Raw genomic sequence first — 22,362 nt, forward strand, 5'->3', positions numbered from 1 at the left:
TTAACTGTTAATAATCTGATTTGTTTAAGGTGAACCGCCAATCAGAGTGATTATTCTCACCGACGAGCTCCGCCTCAGATTCAACATGCTGAATCGGCCGAAAAAACTGAGACACAGGCAGATTAGAGACGACGTTGCGGGACACATCGAAAAAGCTAGGCTGACGGACGCTCACCGACGGCCGACTGTCGGCTTGGTGTGTCAGGGCCTTTGGCTGACCGGCATAGCGACGCCGCATGAAACTGCTGTGATGTTCAATGCGAGACCTTTCATTGGCAACCAAACAGAGGAACGTCTACACTTCGTCAATTGATCACGGCGTGGTTTTGAGGGCTGCCATTTTTTTTAAAAATCTGGGTTGAGTGAATGAAAAAAATTGCGGCCGGTATTGACGGTAGCTTGGCTATTTAGAAATGGCAGGTTTGTGCAGGATGTCCCGTGCCACGCTAGGGTTGATTCTAACTGACCAATCAGTGGTCTGCAGTGTTTTAACTCCACCTTCTAGTATCGGCTCAGCTCGCTTGGAACCTCGACCGAGGCGGTACCAAAAAAAGTATCAGGTACTATCCACAACTTTTGCCAGTGGAAAACGGTTTCAAGTGAGTTGAGTCGAGCCGTGTAGGTACCATGCAGTGGAAATGATGTGGTGTCCTTAAAGGATGTGATCAAGAGTTAGGATTAATTTGCAATGGGTGAGTGTGTTGGCTCAGATCCACCAGCTGCCTCACTGATTAAATGTTAAACCATTCAGCAACCATTTACCCTCCAAAGTAAATAATTACATAAATATACCTCATCAAATACACGTTGCAACTTTATTGGTTGTCCCCCCCCCCCCCCCCGTTGACTGTCATTGGCATTTGGAAAGGCGAAACCAACCGCGGACTCCTGTGTTAAAATCATAGATTGTATATAAGAAGTGGACTTAGTCACCGTGACGTCACCAATTGGTTTTCCGGACTGCCGTTTTGAAGCCTGGAGTTCAGCATTTTGGCCATCACCATCTTGGTTTTTGCAACCAGAATTGACACGAGAGGTTGGAGCTGAGCACCACCGAACGCTGAATAAGACACTTTTAGGCGACCGAAAGATTAAAATTAACTTTCATAAACTGAAAACACACTGTGAAAGGGTTAAAGTTGTAAGACAAAAACACGGGACAACACCCAGACCGGACAACGCCATGGTAGCGACCTGCATCCCCTGCTTTATGGTCTATTTGGCTCTAAATGGGGCCATAATTTACTAAATGAACATCATGCTGTATTGAAGAAGACTTGAAACTAGCGATTGAGGCCATAAACTCATGTTTACAATGTTTACTGAGGTAATAAATCAAGTGAGAAGTAGGGTCATTTTCTCATTGACGTCTATGCAATCAGACTTCTTTTTGCAACCAGAGGAGTCGCCCCCTGCTGGCTGTTAGAAAGAATGCAAGATTAAGGCATTTCCTCATTGGCTTCACTTTTCAGACCCATAGGGTGCCAACGATTGACGTAATTGATTGAAGTAATGACGGTTTGAGGAAATATTATCATAATTATACATCTGTCCTTGTAAGGACCCTCATTCACCCCTTTATCTGAACCTCATCACCACTTAAATGCCCTACTCTAACCTTAACCCTTAAACTAAGTCTTAACCCTCAAACAGCCTTTTGAAAATGTCATCATCTTCAAAGACAAAATGTCCTCACTCTCAAGGTCAGATTGGTCCTCACAAAGACAGATAAACCATTGATTTTAAGCAGATTTCAAGCAGTTTTTTTACAACACCAGCTTTTGTTCAGCCTCTCTCTACAGAAAGAGGGCGAGGTAGAGCGACCGATGTTAAATGGCCCCTCTACTGTGCTGGAGAAGAACATTAAGGACACTTCATGGTTGTGCACATCACATAAGAATGCACTAATATGTTGTGTTATCTTATTATAGCACATCCAGATCTCAAACTCAGTCCAAAGTGGACCAACAGAAAAGGAACTCTGTTCATCTTAAAGAGGACTCTGTTCTCTCTTTGGTCCATTTCAGCTCTGATGGGGCCTCAGTCCTCTTTCTGTTCACACTATAGTTCCCCTGGAGTTCAGACCTTACTTTAGATGTAGTTTTTTGGCTGGACCACAGAGGGTCAGCCCTATAACCTCAAAAGTCTGTCATTGAGTGACTGAATGATGAAGTTAAGTGTTGGAGTTTCTTCATTGGCCGTTGCTCTTTCAAAATGAAAAGGTCGGAATAGTCCTTTGTTTGCGTTTTCAGAGGGGGCATGTCGGCGGTTTCACTCACCGGCAGAGTGCTCCTCTATTGGCGCATTTCCACCAGATCCGGTGACAGCGGGCGTCTCAACGCTTTCACTTCATTTCCTATAGAAAGCAGAAGAAGCAGTTGCCCAGTGCATGGTGGGAGTGTTGCGAGTTGGAGAGGGTATGAGCCCGTCCAGCGCGGCGCGTCCGGCTCACGGAACTTGGAGAAAGCTGTCAAACTAGGCGATCTAATTCTAAAATGAAACAAGATTCAACCGTGGCATAGCCTTTTTCTCACTTAAAATGTTTTCAGAAGTAGATTTTGGTGGATTGTTTAGACAGTATAACAGAAAGTTTATGAGCAGGCCGTCGTGTTGTTTCCTGTTTGAAACGGTGAGCAGAAAACCAGGGACCAATCAGATGCTTTAAACAATAGGGTACGTCACCGCTTGAACGGCCAGTTCCACTAGTGTCCTCGCCGGACCTGGTGGACATGTACCGCTGGATTTAACATTATAGACATGACCACTGACTATTTGTGTAACAATTTAGCCACAAATTCACAGACTGACTTTACAAAGTCCAGCCATATACTCGGTTTTGAACGGGTCTTGTTTACTTTGAAGCACTGCAGTGCGGTCCTAATGCAATAATTCCATTAAGCCCATAAACGTCTGTGTGGCGTATATGGAAAATGCAGTGCTTTCAGTGGACTGTTAAATGCTTAGGGCTCCTGCACAATTGTCAAGTTGCTGCCGACGGTGTTTTCCGGTGTTTTAGGATGTCCCCCGTCTGTGCAATCAGTGCAGTTTTTACTGTATTTTGTCATCAATTATTTTGCTAATATCTGTCTAAAGACACTAAAGACGACGCTCAGCTATCTGAGTCTGATATCTGAGTCCTTTTTCAAATGAACGCAAAACAATCCCTTTTCTGTTGGTCCACTTTTTGTACGCTTTAAGAGGACTCAGTTTGGTTTGTTATAAAGGACTCTATGTGAAAACACGCTTAGTCACTGATGGGTTGGAGGGAAGAAAAATATCCTGTAACCTGTTGACCAGCAGAAGCAGCATTTTGCTAAATTCATCGTCCAAATGTACAACTTGTACTAAGACATGTAATCAGGTTGTCACTTGCCTGATAGTTGGCAGATCCAAATGTCTGGGACCCAGGCAAGGTTGTCACAGCTGTCATATTCATGTGAAAAATGTTTATTAATGAGCTCAAGGAAATGACAGAGGCAGTTGTCCTTGCACTTGAAGCTTGCATATGTTAATCAGAGAATACCTGTCAGTGGACTTCTGTCAGCGGTGAACTAAAAAGTAGAAAAGACTGTTTTCAAAGAGCTGGGGACATGGAGTGCCCTGATGTCTGAAAGGGGTCAAGACTGGATGTTGTCATCATCACACTCATCACACGGAGCGACTGAATCATCTGAGAAATCAATATACATCCAAATAAACTTTCTTCAGCTACTCTTATCACATTACATTAGACGTTAGAAGATGAAACTGCTCATTTAATTACCAATAGATCAAAACTCCATAGTCAAGGTTGAAATTTATCCCAAATTTGATAATCTATTCTACATGTCGCCAGTCCCATAATTTCATAAAAATTTTATGGAAATGGAGACAATGTTCTAAGACAGCACACCGAGTAAATACCCACTTATTTGGAAGGAATCTGTGTTATTATTTTTACATTTTTGGAGACTTCCAGAGGAATTAAAGTTGAAAAGAATAGCTACAATTTTAATTACTAGGAAAAACGATATCCATTTAAACACATGTAAATACTGATTTACTAAAGGCCTTTGTCTTTTGCGTTTTTGCATGTCCATCTGACTTGTAGTGCACTGAATAAAAAAGACATCTCAAACTGGACCCTCCCCACTCCCAGTCCGTGACAGAGTGAACTCCGTTTGTAGTCAGGGTATAAATACAGCAGCAAGCTTTGGGATGAACTTCCCTCACTCCGACGGAAACAGAAACTGTCGTAATGCTTTGTAACCATGGTTGCGTATCAAGCAGCAACTATTATACACAGCACTAATAATGAGTGACATAAGTAATAGTGTGGGTGGCAGACTCATTACATTCACTCCACATAAAATGTATTGCCAAGTAGATTTTCACATACAAGGAATTTGGTGTTTTGGTGCATAAACAAGAAAAATAAATATAGAATAGAACAAAATTACAATGAAAATATAAAAAAATAGGCCTACTATTTAAAAAAATATGTTCGATGTATCGGTTTAAAATGAAAGAGCTTGGCAGGAATGTGGAAATGTATTCTCTGGGATGTGCAAAGGTTAACAACATAAAAAAAAAACTCCAGCCAGTTTTACTTCGTGTTTTTTGGTTAACGATCTTTCTCAAACAGAGAATGGGGGTGTGGTTAATAGTCATACGTAATTCGTTACCATGGCAACAAGATTGCATCCTTTTTCAACCCAGTTTCGATTAAACCAGTTTAGATGAATTGACTGTTTATTAGACAAGAATTAGTGCAACACACCGACTCTCTCCGACTCGCTCTCTTCTACACCGTCTCCGTTTCTTTTTTGCTGTTAATACTTTTGTACTTTTACTTTAATGAAATCTTGAATGCAGGACTTTTATTGTAACAGAGTATTTTTACAGAGCGGTATTTTTACTTGATAAAAGATGGTGAGGATTATGAGGATAGATCTTTGAGTCTGACCGTTGCTTTTTCCATTTCCTAAAGAAGTCTTTTGTTTTCTGAAGTTCTTACTGAATACTTGCACTATTATTAGTATTAGTTGCTGTTAGACACTGCTGGCTGGTATCAATCCCTCAATCTTTCAGGCTTGGGATTTACTTGAAGATGCATTTTAATTTCACAGGAGTCTCAGTTGCTCAAAGATAACATGCCTCTGGGAAAGACTTATCTAAAAAACATTCAAAATACCGGTTGCTATCTTTGCCTTTTGGTTTGTATATATATATATATATATATATATATATATATATATACAGACGTAGGCAAAGTTGTTGGTAACGTTCCGTTAAAGAGAGAAAAACCCACAATGGTCACTGAAATAACTTGAAACTGACAAAAGTAATAATAAATAAAAATTTACTGAAAATGAACTAATGAAAATCAGATATTGTTTTTGAATTGTGGTTCAACAGAATCATTTTAAAAAACAAATTAATGAAACTGGCCAGGACAAAAATGATGGTACCCCTAGAAAAGATGTAAAATAATGTGACCATAGGGACATGTTAAACTAAGGTGTGTCCTGTAATTAGCATCACAGGTATCTTCAAACTTGTAATCAGTCAGTCTGCCTATTTAAAGGGTGAAAAGTAGTCACTGTGCTGTTTGGCATCATGGTGTGTACCACACTGAACATGGACCACAGAAAGCTAAGGAGAGAGTTGTCTCAGGAGATCAGAAAGAACATTATAGACCTTCATGTTAAAGGTAAAGGCTATAAGACCATCTCCAAGCAGCTTGACGTTCCTGTGACTACAGCTGCACATATTATTCAGAAGTTTAAGGTCCATGGGACTGTAGCCAACCTCCCTGGACGTGGCCGCAAGAGGAATATTGATGACATATTGAAGAGACGGATAATATGAATGGTAACCAAAGAGCCCAGAACAACTTCCAAAGAGATTAGAGGTGAACTCCAAGGTCAAGGTACATCAGTGTCAGATCGCACCATCCGTCACTGTTTGAGCCAAAGTGGACTTAATGGAAGACAACCGAGGAGGACACCAAATCATAAAAAAGCGAGACTGGAATTTTCCAAAATGCATATTGACAAGCCACAAAGCTTCTGGGAGAATGTCCTTTGGACAGATGAGACAAAACTGGAGCTTTTTGGCAAGTCACATCAGCTCTATGTTCACAGACGAAGAGATGAAGCATCCAAAGAAAAGAACACTGTACCTAATGTGAAACATGGAGGAGGCTCGGTTATGTTATGGGGCTGCTTTGCTGCATCTGGCACAGGGTGTCTTGAATCTGTGCAGGGTGCAATGAAATCTCAAGACTATCAAGGCATTCTGGAGCGAAATGTGCTGCCCAGTGTCAGAAAGCTTGGTCTCAGTTGCAGGTCATGGGTCCTCAAACAGGATAATGACCCAAAACACAGCTAAAAACACCCAAGAATGGCTAAGAACAAAACATTGGACTATTCTGAAGTGACCTTCTATGAGCCCTGATCTAAATCCTATTGAACATCTGTGGAAGGAGCTGAAACATGCAGTCTGGAGAAGGCACCCTTCAAACCTGAGATAGCTGGAGCAGTTTGCTCACGAGGAGTGGGCCAACATACCTGTCGACAGGTGCAGAAGTCTCATTGAGAGTTACAGAAATCACTTGATTGCAGTGATTGCCTCAAAAGGTTGTGCAACAAAATATTAAGTTAATGTTACCATCATTTTTGTCTAGGCCAGTTTCATTAGTTTGTTTTTTAAAATGATTCTGTTGAACCATAATTCAAAAACAATATCTGATTTTCATTAGTTAATTTTCAGTGAATTTTTATTTATTATTACTTTTGTCAGTTTCAAGTTATTTCAGTGACCATTGTGGGTTTTTCTCTCTTCAACGGAACGTTACCAACAACTTTGCCTACGTCTGTATGCATGTATAGGCTGCAGTGACTTGTGACTGTGTAAAAGTGATTGGTGACAGTAAGGTACTGTAGAAAACAATGATTGTTCTCTTCTGCACAAGTGTGAGTCCAACAATAGTCACGCCATGAGTGAAGAATCACCTGTTGAGATCAAGGTGTCTGGACAGAGGAAGGAACCAGCAGTTGTGCTGTCATTTCATCTAAGATGGCACCACGGATGGCCGCCTCTGCGTGTTGGTTAGCATAGTTTAGTCTTGTTTAGTTAATAAATTCAGTGTTTTGTCAGATTACCCGGAGCTCTTTCACCAGAGATGACTTGGTATGACTACATAAATTAACAGTATATTTCTGTGCCCATCTCTCTGACTAAGCGGAACATTGTAGGCGTAGGCACTCTACAATTACAGGGAAAAGACATGGTGATCCCAAACACTCGTCATCACCATATCTCTGTTGACATCAAAATGTTCTCATAAGGTTTTGTGAGTCTGGAGAAAAATGCCTTAGTAATCTGTTTATCTGGGTAACGCCTGCACACTGATTCCAATCTACAAAATTATATATTAAAATAGACAATATTTCGAGCCCAGTCAGATCTTCTCTGGGCCATAAAAGTCCAGTGATGGCAAGAAATGAAGTACATTTACTCAAATACTGTACTTAAAGGAACAGTGTGTAACATTTTCGGGGTATATATTAAAAGAAATTGAATATAATATCCATAACTATAATTAAACATCATTTTAATAGTCGTTGTTGTTTATAAAGTTGGTTGGACAAAACAAGCATTGTGAAGACGTCACTTTGGGCTATGAAAACTTGTGATTGGCATTGCTCACTATTTTTATATTTAAAAAAAAACAATAATCGATTGATTAATGGAAGAAATACATCTCAAATTAGAGGCACACATAGTAAAACATTCACTGTAGCAAAGAAGTCACTGTCGAGGTGTGAAGCTGCTGCATGTGTTGCGCAACCTTTGCTCAAGTGCGTCATTAGACTAATCAGGAGACATTCAAATGGTCGTTTTAGTCTTCTGTGAAGAGGTTACAAATTAGGTGCTAAATACAGAAAGTGATGGTGATGCCTGTGAAAGAAACCTTGAACAGGTCTAGTTAGAGGTTGTTAGTTTAAGTAGGGGGCTGGATACGAATCAAAAGGCTGAAGAAAATACTCTACAATAATTACTCCCCTTTAGCTCTTTGGATTTCTACATTTAAAAAGCTACTTTAATAAAAATAAATCCTGAAAATCTGCACTCAGCATTAGAGCTTCTACCACACGACAGCTTCTGGTCAATTCTATGAAACAACCAGCAAAATCTGCTCACAGACAGACTGAACTAATGGTCTATTCTAAACATGGAGAGAGAAACAAGTGTGCATCTGATTTCCAAGATCATTTATTCAATCAACATTTCTCGACTCCGGCCATCACTCTCCGACTCCGTGGCAGAGACCCTCATCCACGCCTTCATCACCTCCCGTCTGGACTACTGCAATGGAGTCCTGTCCGGGGTACCCAGCAAAGCCCTGGACAGGCTCCAGTATGTCCAGAACTCAGCTGCCAGGGATCTCACCCGCACTAGGCCCTGGCAGCACATCACCCCGACACTCATCCACCTTCACTGGCTTCCAATCAAGTCCCGCATCATAAACTGTTTAGCATTGGCAGAGAATTTTGGCAAATTTCACTTGGGAGCTCCCCACATAATCAGCTGTGCTGCTCATCCCACAAATGCATGGTCCTTACAAGTTGGACATCATTGTGAAGGTAAATAAACAGGCTTTCCAACCATGTAAAATACAATGCCAATTAGCATTGAAACAACAGAGAAATAATCGCCCAAAAACAAATTTCCAAACCTTTTTTTCCGAGTTGATAAACTCCTCCTCCTCACATACAAATCCCTCCATGCCCTTGCCCCTCAGTACCTACCCAACCTTTTTTCACCCTTATACTCCATCCCAGAAACTATGATCCTCCGACAATGGTCTGCGCTCCTCCCCCCCCCCCCCAAACACCAGGCTGCGAACCTTCGGCGACGGAGCCTTCAGCGTCGCAGCCCCCGCCCTCTGGAACTCTCTCCCTCCTGAGATCAGAAATGCTTCATCCCTGGACACTTTCAAAAAACACCTCAAGCACCGCCTGTTCATCAAGGCCTACGACCTCGGCTTACTCTTCCTACACATCACTCGTTTTAATTACCTGGCAACAGTTTTTCCTCCGTTTTATTTATTAGTATGATTTTGAGTGCCATCTCTGTAAAGCGTCCTTGGGTTTCTTGAAAGGCGCTATTTAAGTCCAATTTATTATTATTATTATTATTATTAAGATCAATGATGCCACGAGAACATTATTCCAAAGATACGACATTCATTTATTCTGATGCTTCAACAGAAAACGTGCATTGCCTTGAGAACATGACCATCAACATCAGCACAGCTTTAGAGGCAGTGAAAGGGACATCAGCATATTCAGAGTATATACTCACACCATGAGCAGTTTCATGTGTAAACAAGTATTGAATGGCAACTGATATGAAAACTTGCACCCGTGTTTTTCATTCATGAGATGGTACCACATTGACACAGTCTTCTACCATCTCAAACAGGGCGTGATGTGGGCCAGTACGCCAGGCCACCTCGCTCGCCGTCTCCCCGCTGTTGCTGCGGAGCTCCGGCTTCAGGTGTGGCTGAGAGAGGAGGAGCTCTAACGTGCGAGGAGCGTCCGTTCTGAAGGCGGTGGTGTTGGAGGCGGCCAGGTGTAGCGGTGTGAGCCCGCCGTTGGTCTGGGCGTTCAGTTCGGCTCCATATTGCAGGAGAAAACTCGCCACGACGACGCGGCTCCAGCGGCAGGCGCTGTGAAGGGGCGTCCAGCCGTCGTTGGTGCGAGCGTTAACCTTAGACCCAGCGGCGATTAAAGCGGAAACCACATCAACATGGCCGTTGTAAGCTGCACGATGCAGTGGAGTGTATCCGTCCTCGTCACGGCAGTGCACCAGCGAGGGATCAGCAGTTAACAACCTGTGGACTGTTGACAGCTGAGGGAAGAGGCAGAAATACTGAGGGTCAGTAAGCTACAAACTAATAGTCTCAGGAGATATGTTTTACTTGAGGAAGTCCTGTAATTCGAATAAGTACCTATTACTTTGTTTATTTTAATCCTCTTCCAGCCTTTCATGCTGGTAATCTTCTATTCAAATCACACTTAAACAGCATAAATAAATCAGTACTTTTAAAGCATAATTTCTTTCTTCATTCGTATGAAGACTTTCCTTGTTCCACCGGCTCTTTGGTTGTTTCAGCTGCGTACTTTCTAATGCAGGATGAGGCTGTTTATCAGAGAGGGAAGGCTCTGAGAATATAGCCTGTCTTCAGGTCTTCACCATGCCCTTATCCTGTTTATATCTTAAATAACAATCCAAACTTTAAAAATATCAATTTCATTTAGTTTTCTTCACAGAAATGAATGAAATGTTGAGATATAGGCCAACTGTATATTTTTTAAAAAAAAGGTTGTGTTATACCCCTTACAATCAAGAACGCCTCGCGACCCCCCCGGGAATTTTTGGTGACCCCTTATGGGGGTCGGGACCCCCAGGTTGGGAACCAGTGCTGTAGAGCAATTGTTTGATGAGCAGGTCCCAGTATTGTTTGTATCTTGTGTTCCACAGCTAACCAACACAGTGCTGGTTTGAGATGGGTGGTCGTGGTTTTCACTCCATTTGTATTTAAAAAAAAAATAAAATTAAGTATTGTCATTTTAGTAAAATGTAGTATTGCGGTTGCATTCCAAATCACATACTTTTTCTTTTTACAATTCTTTATACGTACATACTGCAACTGCCCTTACAAAGTACGTACTGTTGCATTCAGTATGCATACAATTGGGACATACTACTTCGACATACTACTTCATCATAGTATTGTGCCTTGAACTTTGACCCTCTTGCTCATATCTGCTGCGCAGAGGATTGTGGGTCAGAATAGACAGGAAAGCATGCTGGCATGCATACTCAAAATACGAGCAGATGTAGTAGGACATCCTGGTATTTTTGGCATACTGCATTTGATATACTACAACTGGGGACATACTAAATCTTTTTCTTTCATACTAAATAGTTTGGTAGTACGAGTATTGGAACAACAGTGCACTTCCATAAAGTTGGGGGCCTTGCAAGAGACAAAGCAGAGACCGAGACAAGCTGAATTTTAGTCCCTCGTATGGGTCAAACTCCCAAAACGCTGGACCCTAAATTTCCCATAATGCAACGCAGTAGCATCTTTCATTAGATCTTCACTGACTGGTACAGGCCCATTTCTTTCAAACTTGACATCCCAAGTTTGCATCACAGGGTTTCTGTAATACATTTCTAGCCACCGAGCCCAAGCGGAAATGATTTTCTCAGACTTGGTAAAAAGGTCCCTGCAGAGCCACACAACACATTATACAACTGTTCGCACAGACTGAGTGGTACTACTCATGACTAGTAGACTCATCATCATGTGTAAAAGCAGTGCCAATTTAAAAGCTGTCTCATTCTGCGTCAAATCAGATAAAGATTTTTGTTTACATTTTAGATTTTGTTCAAATCTTATGTAAATGCTGTTTGAAACCAATAAATTTTTTTTGCCGCTGGGAATCAGGGCATGTTGTCATTTTCAACCCCTAAAACACATTTCAGGCGTATAGACATTTTTAGCCTTCAATGTCTTCAGGCACACATCTCCTACAGCCATGAAATGTGGTAGAGAAGCCAAATGATGGAAAGGCAGAAGCAGATGTCTTATTTTTCATTACTTGCCTTTGAAAATGGAAAAAAAGTACAAAATGGGTTTGAGGCCCCAGGCAGTCTCGCAAAGTACATACATATGGATGTTTCAATATTTCCTGTTAAAATCACACTATTTGATTGATGTGTCAAAATTCAGGGGCTCGAACATAGACAGAATCTGAGATATGACAAGTATAACAAGCCATGGTCGCAAGTGACTCATTCCTAGGACCATTAAAATGTGTGTGAAGAAGGGCCTAAAAAGTCTTCATGTTTAAAATGAATAAGATATTAGGAAGACCACCTGAGACTTTGAAGTGGCTTTTGAATTCTTACTTTCTGAACATAAGTGAATATACAATCAATTGAAGTATAATCCCATTTTGCATCATTTTCCTTTGTTACTTGTAGTACAGCATTAATCTCCACGTCACTTGCCATATTATTTCAGCGCAATGATGTGTTTAATTAAACATTAAGTGAGTTTGAACATTTCAGTTTCTGTTTTCATTGCTCAATACAGGTCTATGCATGGGTGGTCAGTTATGTATAATAAGCCTCACATCTTGTTCAATTTAAACATGAAGAAAACATGGAAGGGACTTACACACCAAATACCCACATAAAGACCACTTTTCACACAAATGTTCATGGTCCTAGGAATGAGTCCGTGTTGGCATTTTTGGCATCTCAAAAAGGCAAATTGCAACCTCGGCTTGTTATACTTGCCATTTATTGGATTGTGTTTATGTTAGAGCCCCTAAATTTGGTATACAATAATAATAATACATTAGTCAAATACTATATTTTTAACTAGACATATTGAAATGTACATATGTATATACTTTGGGGGACAGCCAGGGGCCCCAAAAACAACCCATTTTGCACTTTTGCTGTTCATTTCCAAGGGCCAGCAATTAAAAAAATGACATCTGCTTGTGTCTTTCAATCATTTGGATCTATTGTACATCATTTTATCTATGCAATTCTATGCCACTATGCAATTCTCAAAATTCAAATAGCATATACATAAGATTTGAACAAAATCTAAAAAATATAAACAAAAAGCAGTGAAAAGATTAAAACCACATCTCCACCACCTGCTACTGTTTGATTGTGAGCTGATAGAGATTCAGTGTCAGACCTGCCGCCTCACACCACCTGCACTCCATTTAATTGGGTATCTTTTCAAGTTTGGTGAGAGACGTTGAAACCTCTGAGGGTATCTTTGGGTTATATTGAAGGGATACAGCTCAAAATGCTTCATTAGACAGACATACTGAGTAAAAAACTACAGGACCTACTTTAGAAAGAGGAAAAAATATATTGTACCTAATTAGTGATTTGAAGACACAGGTGGCTCTTAAATTAATCTAAATGCAAAGTCACTGCACCAGAAATTATCCCAAAGCACAGGCTGGCACAAAAGAGCTCACAACTAAACAGACGAGCCAACATTTTTTTTTTTTTAATCCTTGTGCAATTAATTTGTTATTGTGAACATAATGAATTTTGATTAAATTAACTTGGGGCAGATATTCCCCCCCAAGTGAAGCGTTGTTAAATACTCCACAGGGTGCGTATTGTTTTTCATGGCCTTAACGCCTTTGAGAGGTTTCAGGGTTCATTAAACGTGTTCGCTCACTGTCAGCTGTTCCCCTCTGTGCCATGTATTGCCTCATGTTATGCAAAGTCACGCAGCTTTTCGATTCTTCGGCCTAATTTCTGCATTTATTTACAACTCAATGTTGACTTTGCTGCAAGGGACAGCTGTGTATAAAATAGTGTTTTATTTATTGATAATTCTGCTCTATCAAAAGGTTTGAACTATTCAGATTGAATGGCACTACATGAAGTTTCTTTATTGTTTTTTCTTAGATGTTTACAAAATTGGAAAAATATTTCTTTTGTGAAAAGTCTTTGTGGAAAGTTTAAATAAAGGACTTCTGTTGTGCATAAACACAGCTTTTGTTACCACACAAATTTCTCAATATAAATAAAAGGAACCAACAACAAACACATCAGGTTTTCCAACCTTGATATTACAGAGCAATCATAATCATTAGCAAATGAAAATGTTGCTTAGTGCTTTCCACTATATCAGATTTTGAAAAAATTTAATTTTGACTCTTAGAGGACATCTAACATTAAATCAGCCACTTCAATGTGTTCAAACATTTTTTACAAAATACAAATGTGAAGGTGAACCAGGCAAATCAAAAACCCCGCTCACGGCTGCAGTCCAGGGACCACTTAAGGAAAATTAAATTTTTTACCACCTGGCTTTTGCTTCTTCTACAATCATTTTTCAAGAACTCAAACCAGTTTCTGCTTCCAGCTGTTTTATAGTATTCTATATATCTGGGTTATGGACTGTTCGTCCGACAAAAAAAAGAAAAAAAGAAAGACATTTGAAGGTGTTACATTGCGCTCTGGGAATTTGTGAGTTTTATCACACAGCACTACGTTGAACATGTACCATTTCTTTAAATCAAATTAGCACAAGATAGACAGAAAATGTGTGCTTTTGACTTGTGATTCACTGCTTAATGTTTTCTCTTTGCAGGGATGTGTCTCTTCAGTAACATTAAATAAATAATCCTCTAATGCCGGGCACACACTACATGAGAATCAAGCCGATTTTGATTTGCCCCTCCCGACAATCATCCGCAAAGCCCCGGTTTTAATGGTTCTAAAGATTATCTTTCCAGATATTCTTGCAGTGTGAGGTATGTTAAGAGTGTTTTTTACATGCTCAGATCGGCTCGGAGGTCCTTCCTGCCCGCAGCGATTTCAAATTGTAAATATTAAACACGTTCAATATATATCATGTTGTGTGTGTGTGGGGAACCCCGAGGACAGCTGATGACACAGTCACTTGGGAAATAATGATAGCAAATTGAGAACCAAGCTGACAACCAAGGACAACCATTGCCGTCAAGGTGGCCTTGACTAATGCATGAGCTAATGCAAAACGTGTAGCATAAAGTAGTAAGATGTACCACAGAAATGGAGGACCAACTCCTTTGTGGCAACAACATGAGTGTTTATTTAACATGTCTCCATGACTTCATCCATCCATCCTTCTTGAATTTTTCGGTATAAGGTAGAGCAAAATCTAACATCACTAATTCTTCCTGCCCCTTGTCTGTTGTTTACACTTCAGTCACGTTTCATCGCGAGAGATTTTGTGTGATTTCCATTTTTTTTTATTGGGGACTCTTGTTGTTCATGAATGAATCTGTTAGTGTGTGATGTTTTTTTCCAAATTGTTGCTCTCCACACACTATAGGAATAAAACTGCTGAAATTAACACAACATGTCGTTAAGTGTTGGGTCGCTCCCATTTTCAAAATCTGTTAATATTTGAAAAATCTTTTAGTGTGGGCCAGCCTTAACATGGGCACTTTATTCCTAATCAACATGGCAGCCAGTCTCTCAGTAACACATTTATTAGGCTCCAATTGCTTTTCATTAAACATAATTAACTGATGATATCAAAAAGCAGGCACACGAACAACATCCAGTAGTATTAAATAATTTCATGCAGTTTACACACTGTGTCTTTGCTCATAACAGTTTTGAGAAATGGGGTGAGTGAGGTAGGTGTGAGGGCTGCAGCGGGGGAGTTGCTGCACATCCTTGTGATTGAGGAGCTCACTCGTTAAATACAGCCTACACACAATGTGCTTTGTTAAAATACAACTCTGTTGGGCTATAATGATACAGGAGTCTCCAGCCTTTTTTCCTCTGAAAGCTAATTTGACAAAAAGTGAAAGTGGTCGAGAGCTACTCATAGCACCAAGATGTACATCGCCATAAGCAGACAGAATTTCTGTTTCACTTTTATAGTCCTTTTAATAATGTTTTCACCCACCGCGGTCATCTCCTCCATTACAATCCCGCCATAGGCGAAGGACTTCTTTTGTTTCGTTATGATGTGCGCCACTAAACGAGGCCTCTGTTGCTGCGTTGGCCTTCTTCTCCAGTTTGCTAAACAGAGCCTGTTGTCTTTTAAGCATTGTTTTCAGCTTCTTTACCTTCTCTGTTTATAGGCTGTTAACTGCCGGAAAGATTGGATAGAAATTCTCAGAAACGGGTCGCAAGCTACCTCTTTTTGGAGACCCCTGCAGTTTATACTGTGAGACAACAGAAATGTGTCCACCATCAGAGCTTTTGCCACTCTTTGTTCTTTGTTTTAGTATTAATTTATATATCTTACATGTTTTTTTTTTAAAATGTGATTTGTCAGATATTTAATTCACTGGATTGGCCGAATCTGGTTATTCATTACGATTTTCCTGAAAATATACTTTGATGATGATACATATTGATATTGTGATATAAAATGACTGTGATAGACAATTTTATCAATCTTGTCCACGATTAGTATACTGATGTTTTATTTTTTTTTCTTATTTTACCATCATGTTAACACATGGACAAGCAGCAAATCCTCACAACTGAGAAGCTGGAACCAACAAATGTTTGGCATTTTTGCTTGATGAATGACTTTGAACGATAAAGTGATTATCAAAGTATTTGCAGGTTATTTTTCTGTCGATCAACTAATTGATTAATCAACTAATCATTGCAGCTTTAAATGGCTTACAAATTTGAGCCAGACCTTCTAACATGACAATTAGAGGTCTATACCCAAATATGTACTTGACAAATTGTATTGCGGCAAAGTTTTGGTTTCAGTTACTTGTGTTTTAGACAAAATAACATTTCACAGTTTGGCTTCTATTGTTCAATGAAAAAAGAGGTATGGTAGAAAAACATCCATATTTCTCCTATTAAGGTATGAAAAAGTATTGTTTTGATATCTTCCCTTTGTCTTTTATTTAACATTTATATTTACAACTCTGAGCCACATTAGGGAACCTGAATGTTCGTACTATTCTAACAATTGTAGCCTACATTTAATCTAATATAAAAGGCTAGCATTCTGTTTGTTTTACTGATGAGAGGTAAAAAACAAGAGCCCGTTAACACGACCTAAATGCATTTATTTGGTCTCATTTATAAAGTATTTAACATGTATATATGTTCTCAATAACACATGCAAAAAACTAAGTTGTTCAAACGTATATCTCTTCAAAATGGCAAGTAAACCTGTTCAAGATAATATAAGGTGATGTGGAAATGGCGGTAAAAATGGTCAGGAACGTTCATTTACGCACAAATTTGCTCTTCTCATGATTTATGTATAAGGGCTATTGTGAACTGGGTCACAATGGTTTGTCATTTTTTAAAAAGTGGATCCCCAGAGAAAAAGGTTTGGGAAACACTGATTTAAAATTTTTAAAGTGCAGCACTTTCTGTTCATAATATTCCAAAGTGGACAGTATGAGGACTTATGGGTAGCAACATGTCTCTCTATACAAGCTAGATGGACTGCTGACCTTGTGGTTATTCCTGCTAAGTGGTCTTGAAATTATTATGCTGAATCTTTTTGCAAATTACAGTAATTAGCTTGCTGTTATCTTCATGCAAATATTCACTTTATGGGAGAGCGAGAGAGAGAGCAATTGAGGGAGAGATAATGACAATGAGGTCAAAGAGACCTAAAGCCAGTACTACAAAGCGAGTTCAACATACCCAGGGTATCTTTTCGTTATCTGGCTTAACTGACCCTAACAAACGCGATCCTGCTAAACAGTCCAACGACGCTGGTTATCAACTTGGTAAATCAACCCAGGGTTTCTCTATCCGGCTATGAGCGCGTTCACATAAAAGGGGCGGTGTTTGCAGCATGTGACCAATCACAAACATGGACAAGTCTACTGTCAGCAGAGCGGCAGATTTTACAAAGGAAGAGCAGACTATAATATTAGACAAATACGAAGAAGTTAAACACATAATCCAGACGTGTGAATGCGTAAATTAACATCAATTTAGGAATATTCAAAAGTCAGATATAGTCGTCTAGATGGGGCAGTGATGGCCAATTATAAAAAGCTTATAGATTACACTATTTCAGCCTTCTTTCAGCTGCGTCCCTGACTCCGGTGGTGCAAACGGACTTGGGAGCAAATATTGATAATTGAAAGCGGTAAGCACCCACAGCATACATCCAGCTGTCCTTTCTGCATTTGTCAGTTTAAACTGTGTTGTTTTTAGCCTGGATTATGACTTTAACTTCTTCGTATTTGTGTAATATTATCATACAATCCGCACACCGAGCTCTGATTAGTCACTAGGCGATGCTTTCATATGGGTTGATCTTTTATCTGGAACATAACCTGCTCCGGAGCAGGTTAGGTGTTCAGCATCAGTTACCATGGTGATCTACCCTGGTAAGAAGTGAATCACTGTCGTAGGACTGTTAACCCTGAAGTTACCTCGCTAATCCCAAATCCTGCTTCATAGTACAGGCCACTGAAAGGTGTTACTACTTGATCCTGTAGCAGTCATCTTTTCTCCTCAAACCCAGTTTAAGCCTTGTTTACCACTAGTGGGGCGAGACCGGTAAAGTCTGAGTTCTGAGGCTGGAGCGAGAACAAATAATCACTTACGCGATTGTTTTCCGCTGCCCACAGAATGAGCACCTTTGGATGGTCTTTGAGAGTTTCCTCTTTTTCTAGACACCACTCTTCGCTCTGGTCCCCATTCTCCTCTTCCACCTCTTCCTCCTCATCCTTGCTTCCCGTCCACAGGCTGCTGGCCCCTCGGGGGATCAGGTGTCCATGTGTATTCAGAAGCTCAAGCTGGTTGAAATCTTCTGGAAACTCCATCACTTTGACTTTTTGTCAGAGAATCTAAAACATAGAAAGACACAGAGAAATTAGACAAATATATTGACCTAACTAATTAAGAAGAAAATAAAATCAGAGACAGAGATGGTATGAGAGAATGTTGAAACTGAACAATTCAGAGGAATATTATTAACGTTTAATAACTTTTACTTGAGCTGCCCTTGGATTGATTGACACAAACCCCTGTCGATAATTTCAATGTGCTTATTAATTTTTTCTATTTAGTGATTTGTGACCCTCATAGACATTTTAAATATTCACACTGTCCCTGAAAAGCTGAACTGCCTCAAGATGTCTTCAGTTGTCATTTGTTACCTTGATTCTGAATAGTCAGACTAATGTCTTTTTTCAAATCTAGTGATAAAATCTTTATTTCAGTTTAGTTGTTTTATGAATAGAATAGAAAATACTTTGCCTGCTTTTCATGTACTAAAGGCAGAAATTTGTCTTTGGTTTGCATGTGCAAAAACTGCTATTAAAAGAGTACATTAAAACAACATATCACATTAAAAACACAATACGCCAATAGAAACTACATTAAAAAGGAGCACCATTTTTTTATATATATGTTTAATATATATATATATATATATATATATATGTTTGTATATAAGCTGAAAGTGTTGATTTAAGGGATGCCTGTGGTCATCTAAGATTTTGCCACTTAAGCATTGGACTGCTTTGCCATGGTAATAGACAGCGGGGTCTGTTTGCAGCCTGTAATTGTGCTGCCCAGTTTGACTACTTTGGAAAGCTTTGTCTTGCTTTATTTTATATTATATGTTATTAAATGTATATGTGTAATCAATCAAGGTGACCAGCAGCTCTAATTATATAATAATTACATTAAAATCATATATAATAATGCAGATTATTAGAAATGGTTAGTTGCAGCCCTAGAATCTTGTACTGAATTGTATTTTGTATTGTACATACAAACAACTGTTGTTTAGTGGAACCTCAAGACATGCCTACCTATTATTATATTGTGTCTGTTTATATCAGGGGTCTGCAACCTGAGGCTCCGGAGCCACATGCGGCTCTTTAGCTCCTCTCCAGTGGCTCCCTGTGGATTTAAAAAAAAAAAATTAGTGGAGATGAATGACTGTTTTTTTGTTTACATTTTCAATTTTATTTATCATTGTTGTAGGTTTAAAAGGTACGACGGAGTATTAGGGCCACATTGTGGAAAATAATAAATCTGAGATTTTGAGAACAAAGTCATAATATTATGAGAATAAAGTCATATTATGAGAATAAATTCATAGTATTATCATAATAGTCATAATATAAAGTAGTAATTTTCCGTGTTATTTTCTTTTTTTCTCATAAAGTTATGACTTTATTCTCTTAATATTACGACTTTTTTCATGTAAAGTTATGACTTTATACTCGTAATATTACGATTTTTTATCTCTTAAAGTTATGACTTTATACTCGTAATATTACGACTTTTTTCTCGTAAAGTCATGACTTTATTCTCATAATATTACGACTTTTTTCTCGTAAAGTCATGACTCTATTCTCATAATATTACGACTTTATTCTCGTAATATTACAACTTTTTTTCTCGTAAAGTTATGATTTTATTCTCGTAATATTACAACTTTATTCTCTTAACATTATGACTTTATTCTCGTAATATTACAACTTTTTTTCTCGTAAAGTCACGACTTTATTCTCATAATATTACGACTTTTTTCTCGTAAAGTCATGACTCTATTCTCATAATATTACGACTTTATTCTCATAATATTACGACTTTTTTCTCGTAAAGTCATGACTCTATTCTCATAATATTACGACTTTATTCTCGTAATATTACAACTTTTTTTCTCGTAAAGTTATGATTTTATTCTCGTAATATTACAACTTTATTCTCTTAACATTATGACTTTATTCTCGTAATATCACAACTTTTTTTCTCGTAAAGTCACGACTTTATTCTCATAATATTACGACTTTTTTCTCGTAAAGTCATGACTCTATTCTCATAATATTACGACTTTATTCTCGTAATATTACAACTTTTTTTCTCGTAAAGTCACGACTTTATTCTCATAATATTACGACTTTTTTCTCGTAAAGTCATGACTCTATTCTCATAATATTACGACTTTATTCTCATAATATTACGACTTTTTTCTCGTAAAGTCATGACTCTATTCTCATAATATTACGACTTTATTCTCATAATATCACGACTTTTTTCTCGTAAAGTCATGACTCTATTCTCATAATATTACGACTTTATTCTCGTAATATTACAACTTTTTTTCTCGTAAAGTTATGATTTTATTCTCGTAATATTACAACTTTATTCTCTTAACATTATGACTTTATTCTCGTAATATTACAACTTTTTTTCTCGTAAAGTCACGACTTTATTCTCATAATATTACGACTTTTTTCTCGTAAAGTCATGACTCTATTCTCATAATATTACGACTTTATTCTCGTAATATTACAACTTTTTTTCTCGTAAAGTTATGATTTTATTCTCGTAATATTACAACTTTTTTCTCTTAACATTATGACTTTATTCTGTAAACATCAGATGTTCTTTCCCTCAATGTGGCCCTAATACTCTGTACTACATTAACACTTTGGCCCTCACTGCATTAGACATATATACTATATACTTAAATTATAAACTGTGTTACCTTCATCACAATGCTCAAATGTTTTTATTATTTGTGCCTAAAATGTCTGTTTTGATAGTAAAGGTTGCTGACCCCTGGTTTATATCAATGAGGCACATATTAGAAACACCTCTCAGTATATAATGCAGCACAGTTCAACCGCACCTGAAACTGAAGTCTCCAACATCCAACAGTAGAGTTCAATCAACGGCTCTTTAAAACCAGCTGTAGCTGTTAGTGTTGTAGCAGAGTAGTGTAGCTTTAGCTTTAGTACCGGCTGTCGACGGTGTAACGTTATAAAGTGATGCATTCATCGTGAAGCAAAGACGAGTTACATTAACAAACAATAACCGTTCAGATTAGCGTCGCATTCAACTCATGTAGCCGGTATGTTACCGGTAAACACACGGAACTGTTCATTTAGCTGCTCCCAGTTACAAGCCAACTCTACGTTGTTGTTGACGTTATCTTACGTACAACGGTTATAAGAAATGTACGTTGACGTTATCTTACGTACAACGGTTATAAGAGATGTACGTTGACGTTAGCTTACGTACAACGGTTATAAGAGATGTACGTTGACGTTAGCTTACGTACAACGGTTATAAGAGATGTACGTTGACGTTACACCTGACGTTAGTCGTTGAAGCTTAGTTTACATCTGAGTGACATTCCTCGTCACACGATCCTGATGTTTAACTACTTAAAGGAATAAAAGCTCACACAGTTGATCACCTTCTGGTTCTGTGTTTACCTTCTTCTGCTTCTTCTTCGTTGGAGTGTTATGGCGGTTGTTAAACATCTTTATGGTGCATTACCGCCACCAGCTGGTCTGGAGTGTGTATCAGAAGTTACACTCAGTAGTTCTACTACTAAAGAAAATAATAACAATAACAATAATAAACAATAAATTAAAAAAAAAAAAGATATATATATATATATATTGGTAGAAATTCAATTTTTTTATTCTTATTTTATTCTAACGTTTTTATCTATTCTTTTGTTATTATACTGTTTATTTTCACCAACAAAACCAAAGCAAATTCCTAGTGTCTACCTCTTACACCTGGCAATAAACACGATTCTGATTCTGATTCTGATATGTATATACAGCTCTGGAAAAAATTAAGAGACCACTTCAAAATTATCAGTTTCTCTGGTTTTACTATTTATTGGTATGTGTTTGAGTTAAATTAAAACTTTTGTTATATTCTATAAACTACTGACAACATTTCTCCCAAATTTCGAATAAAAATATTGTCATTTAGAGCATTTATTTGCAGAAAATGACAACTGGTCAAAATAACAAAAAAGATGCAGTGTTT

The 22,362-nt window shown here is 38.5% G+C and overlaps 2 protein-coding genes across 4 annotated transcripts in view; one reads left to right on the forward strand and one right to left on the reverse strand.

Annotated features, from left to right (window-relative positions):
- The window catches only part of gpr83 (G protein-coupled receptor 83), a 69,514-nt gene that overhangs the window by 13,920 nt on the left and 33,232 nt on the right, over positions 1-22,362 (forward strand). The window lies entirely within an intron of this gene.
- ankrd49 (ankyrin repeat domain 49) lies at positions 9,401-21,822 on the reverse strand. 2 transcript variants are annotated; one of them, XM_037765124.1, is made up of 3 exons: positions 21,773-21,822; positions 18,156-18,398; positions 9,401-9,900 (listed from the first exon to the last, which is right to left on the reverse strand). In XM_037765124.1, exons 2-3 carry the CDS (start codon positions 18,372-18,374, stop codon positions 9,421-9,423), a joined length of 699 nt encoding a protein of 232 aa, XP_037621052.1. In that variant the 5' UTR covers positions 18,375-18,398; positions 21,773-21,822; the 3' UTR covers positions 9,401-9,420. The 2 variants fall into 2 exon arrangements, with proteins under 2 accessions (XP_037621052.1, XP_037621051.1); XM_037765123.1 differs by lacking the exon at positions 21,773-21,822 and adding an exon at positions 21,203-21,528.

Source organism: Sebastes umbrosus, chromosome 3, assembly GCF_015220745.1.
Source record: "Sebastes umbrosus isolate fSebUmb1 chromosome 3, fSebUmb1.pri, whole genome shotgun sequence".
Taxonomy (NCBI): Eukaryota; Metazoa; Chordata; class Actinopteri; order Perciformes; family Sebastidae; genus Sebastes; species Sebastes umbrosus.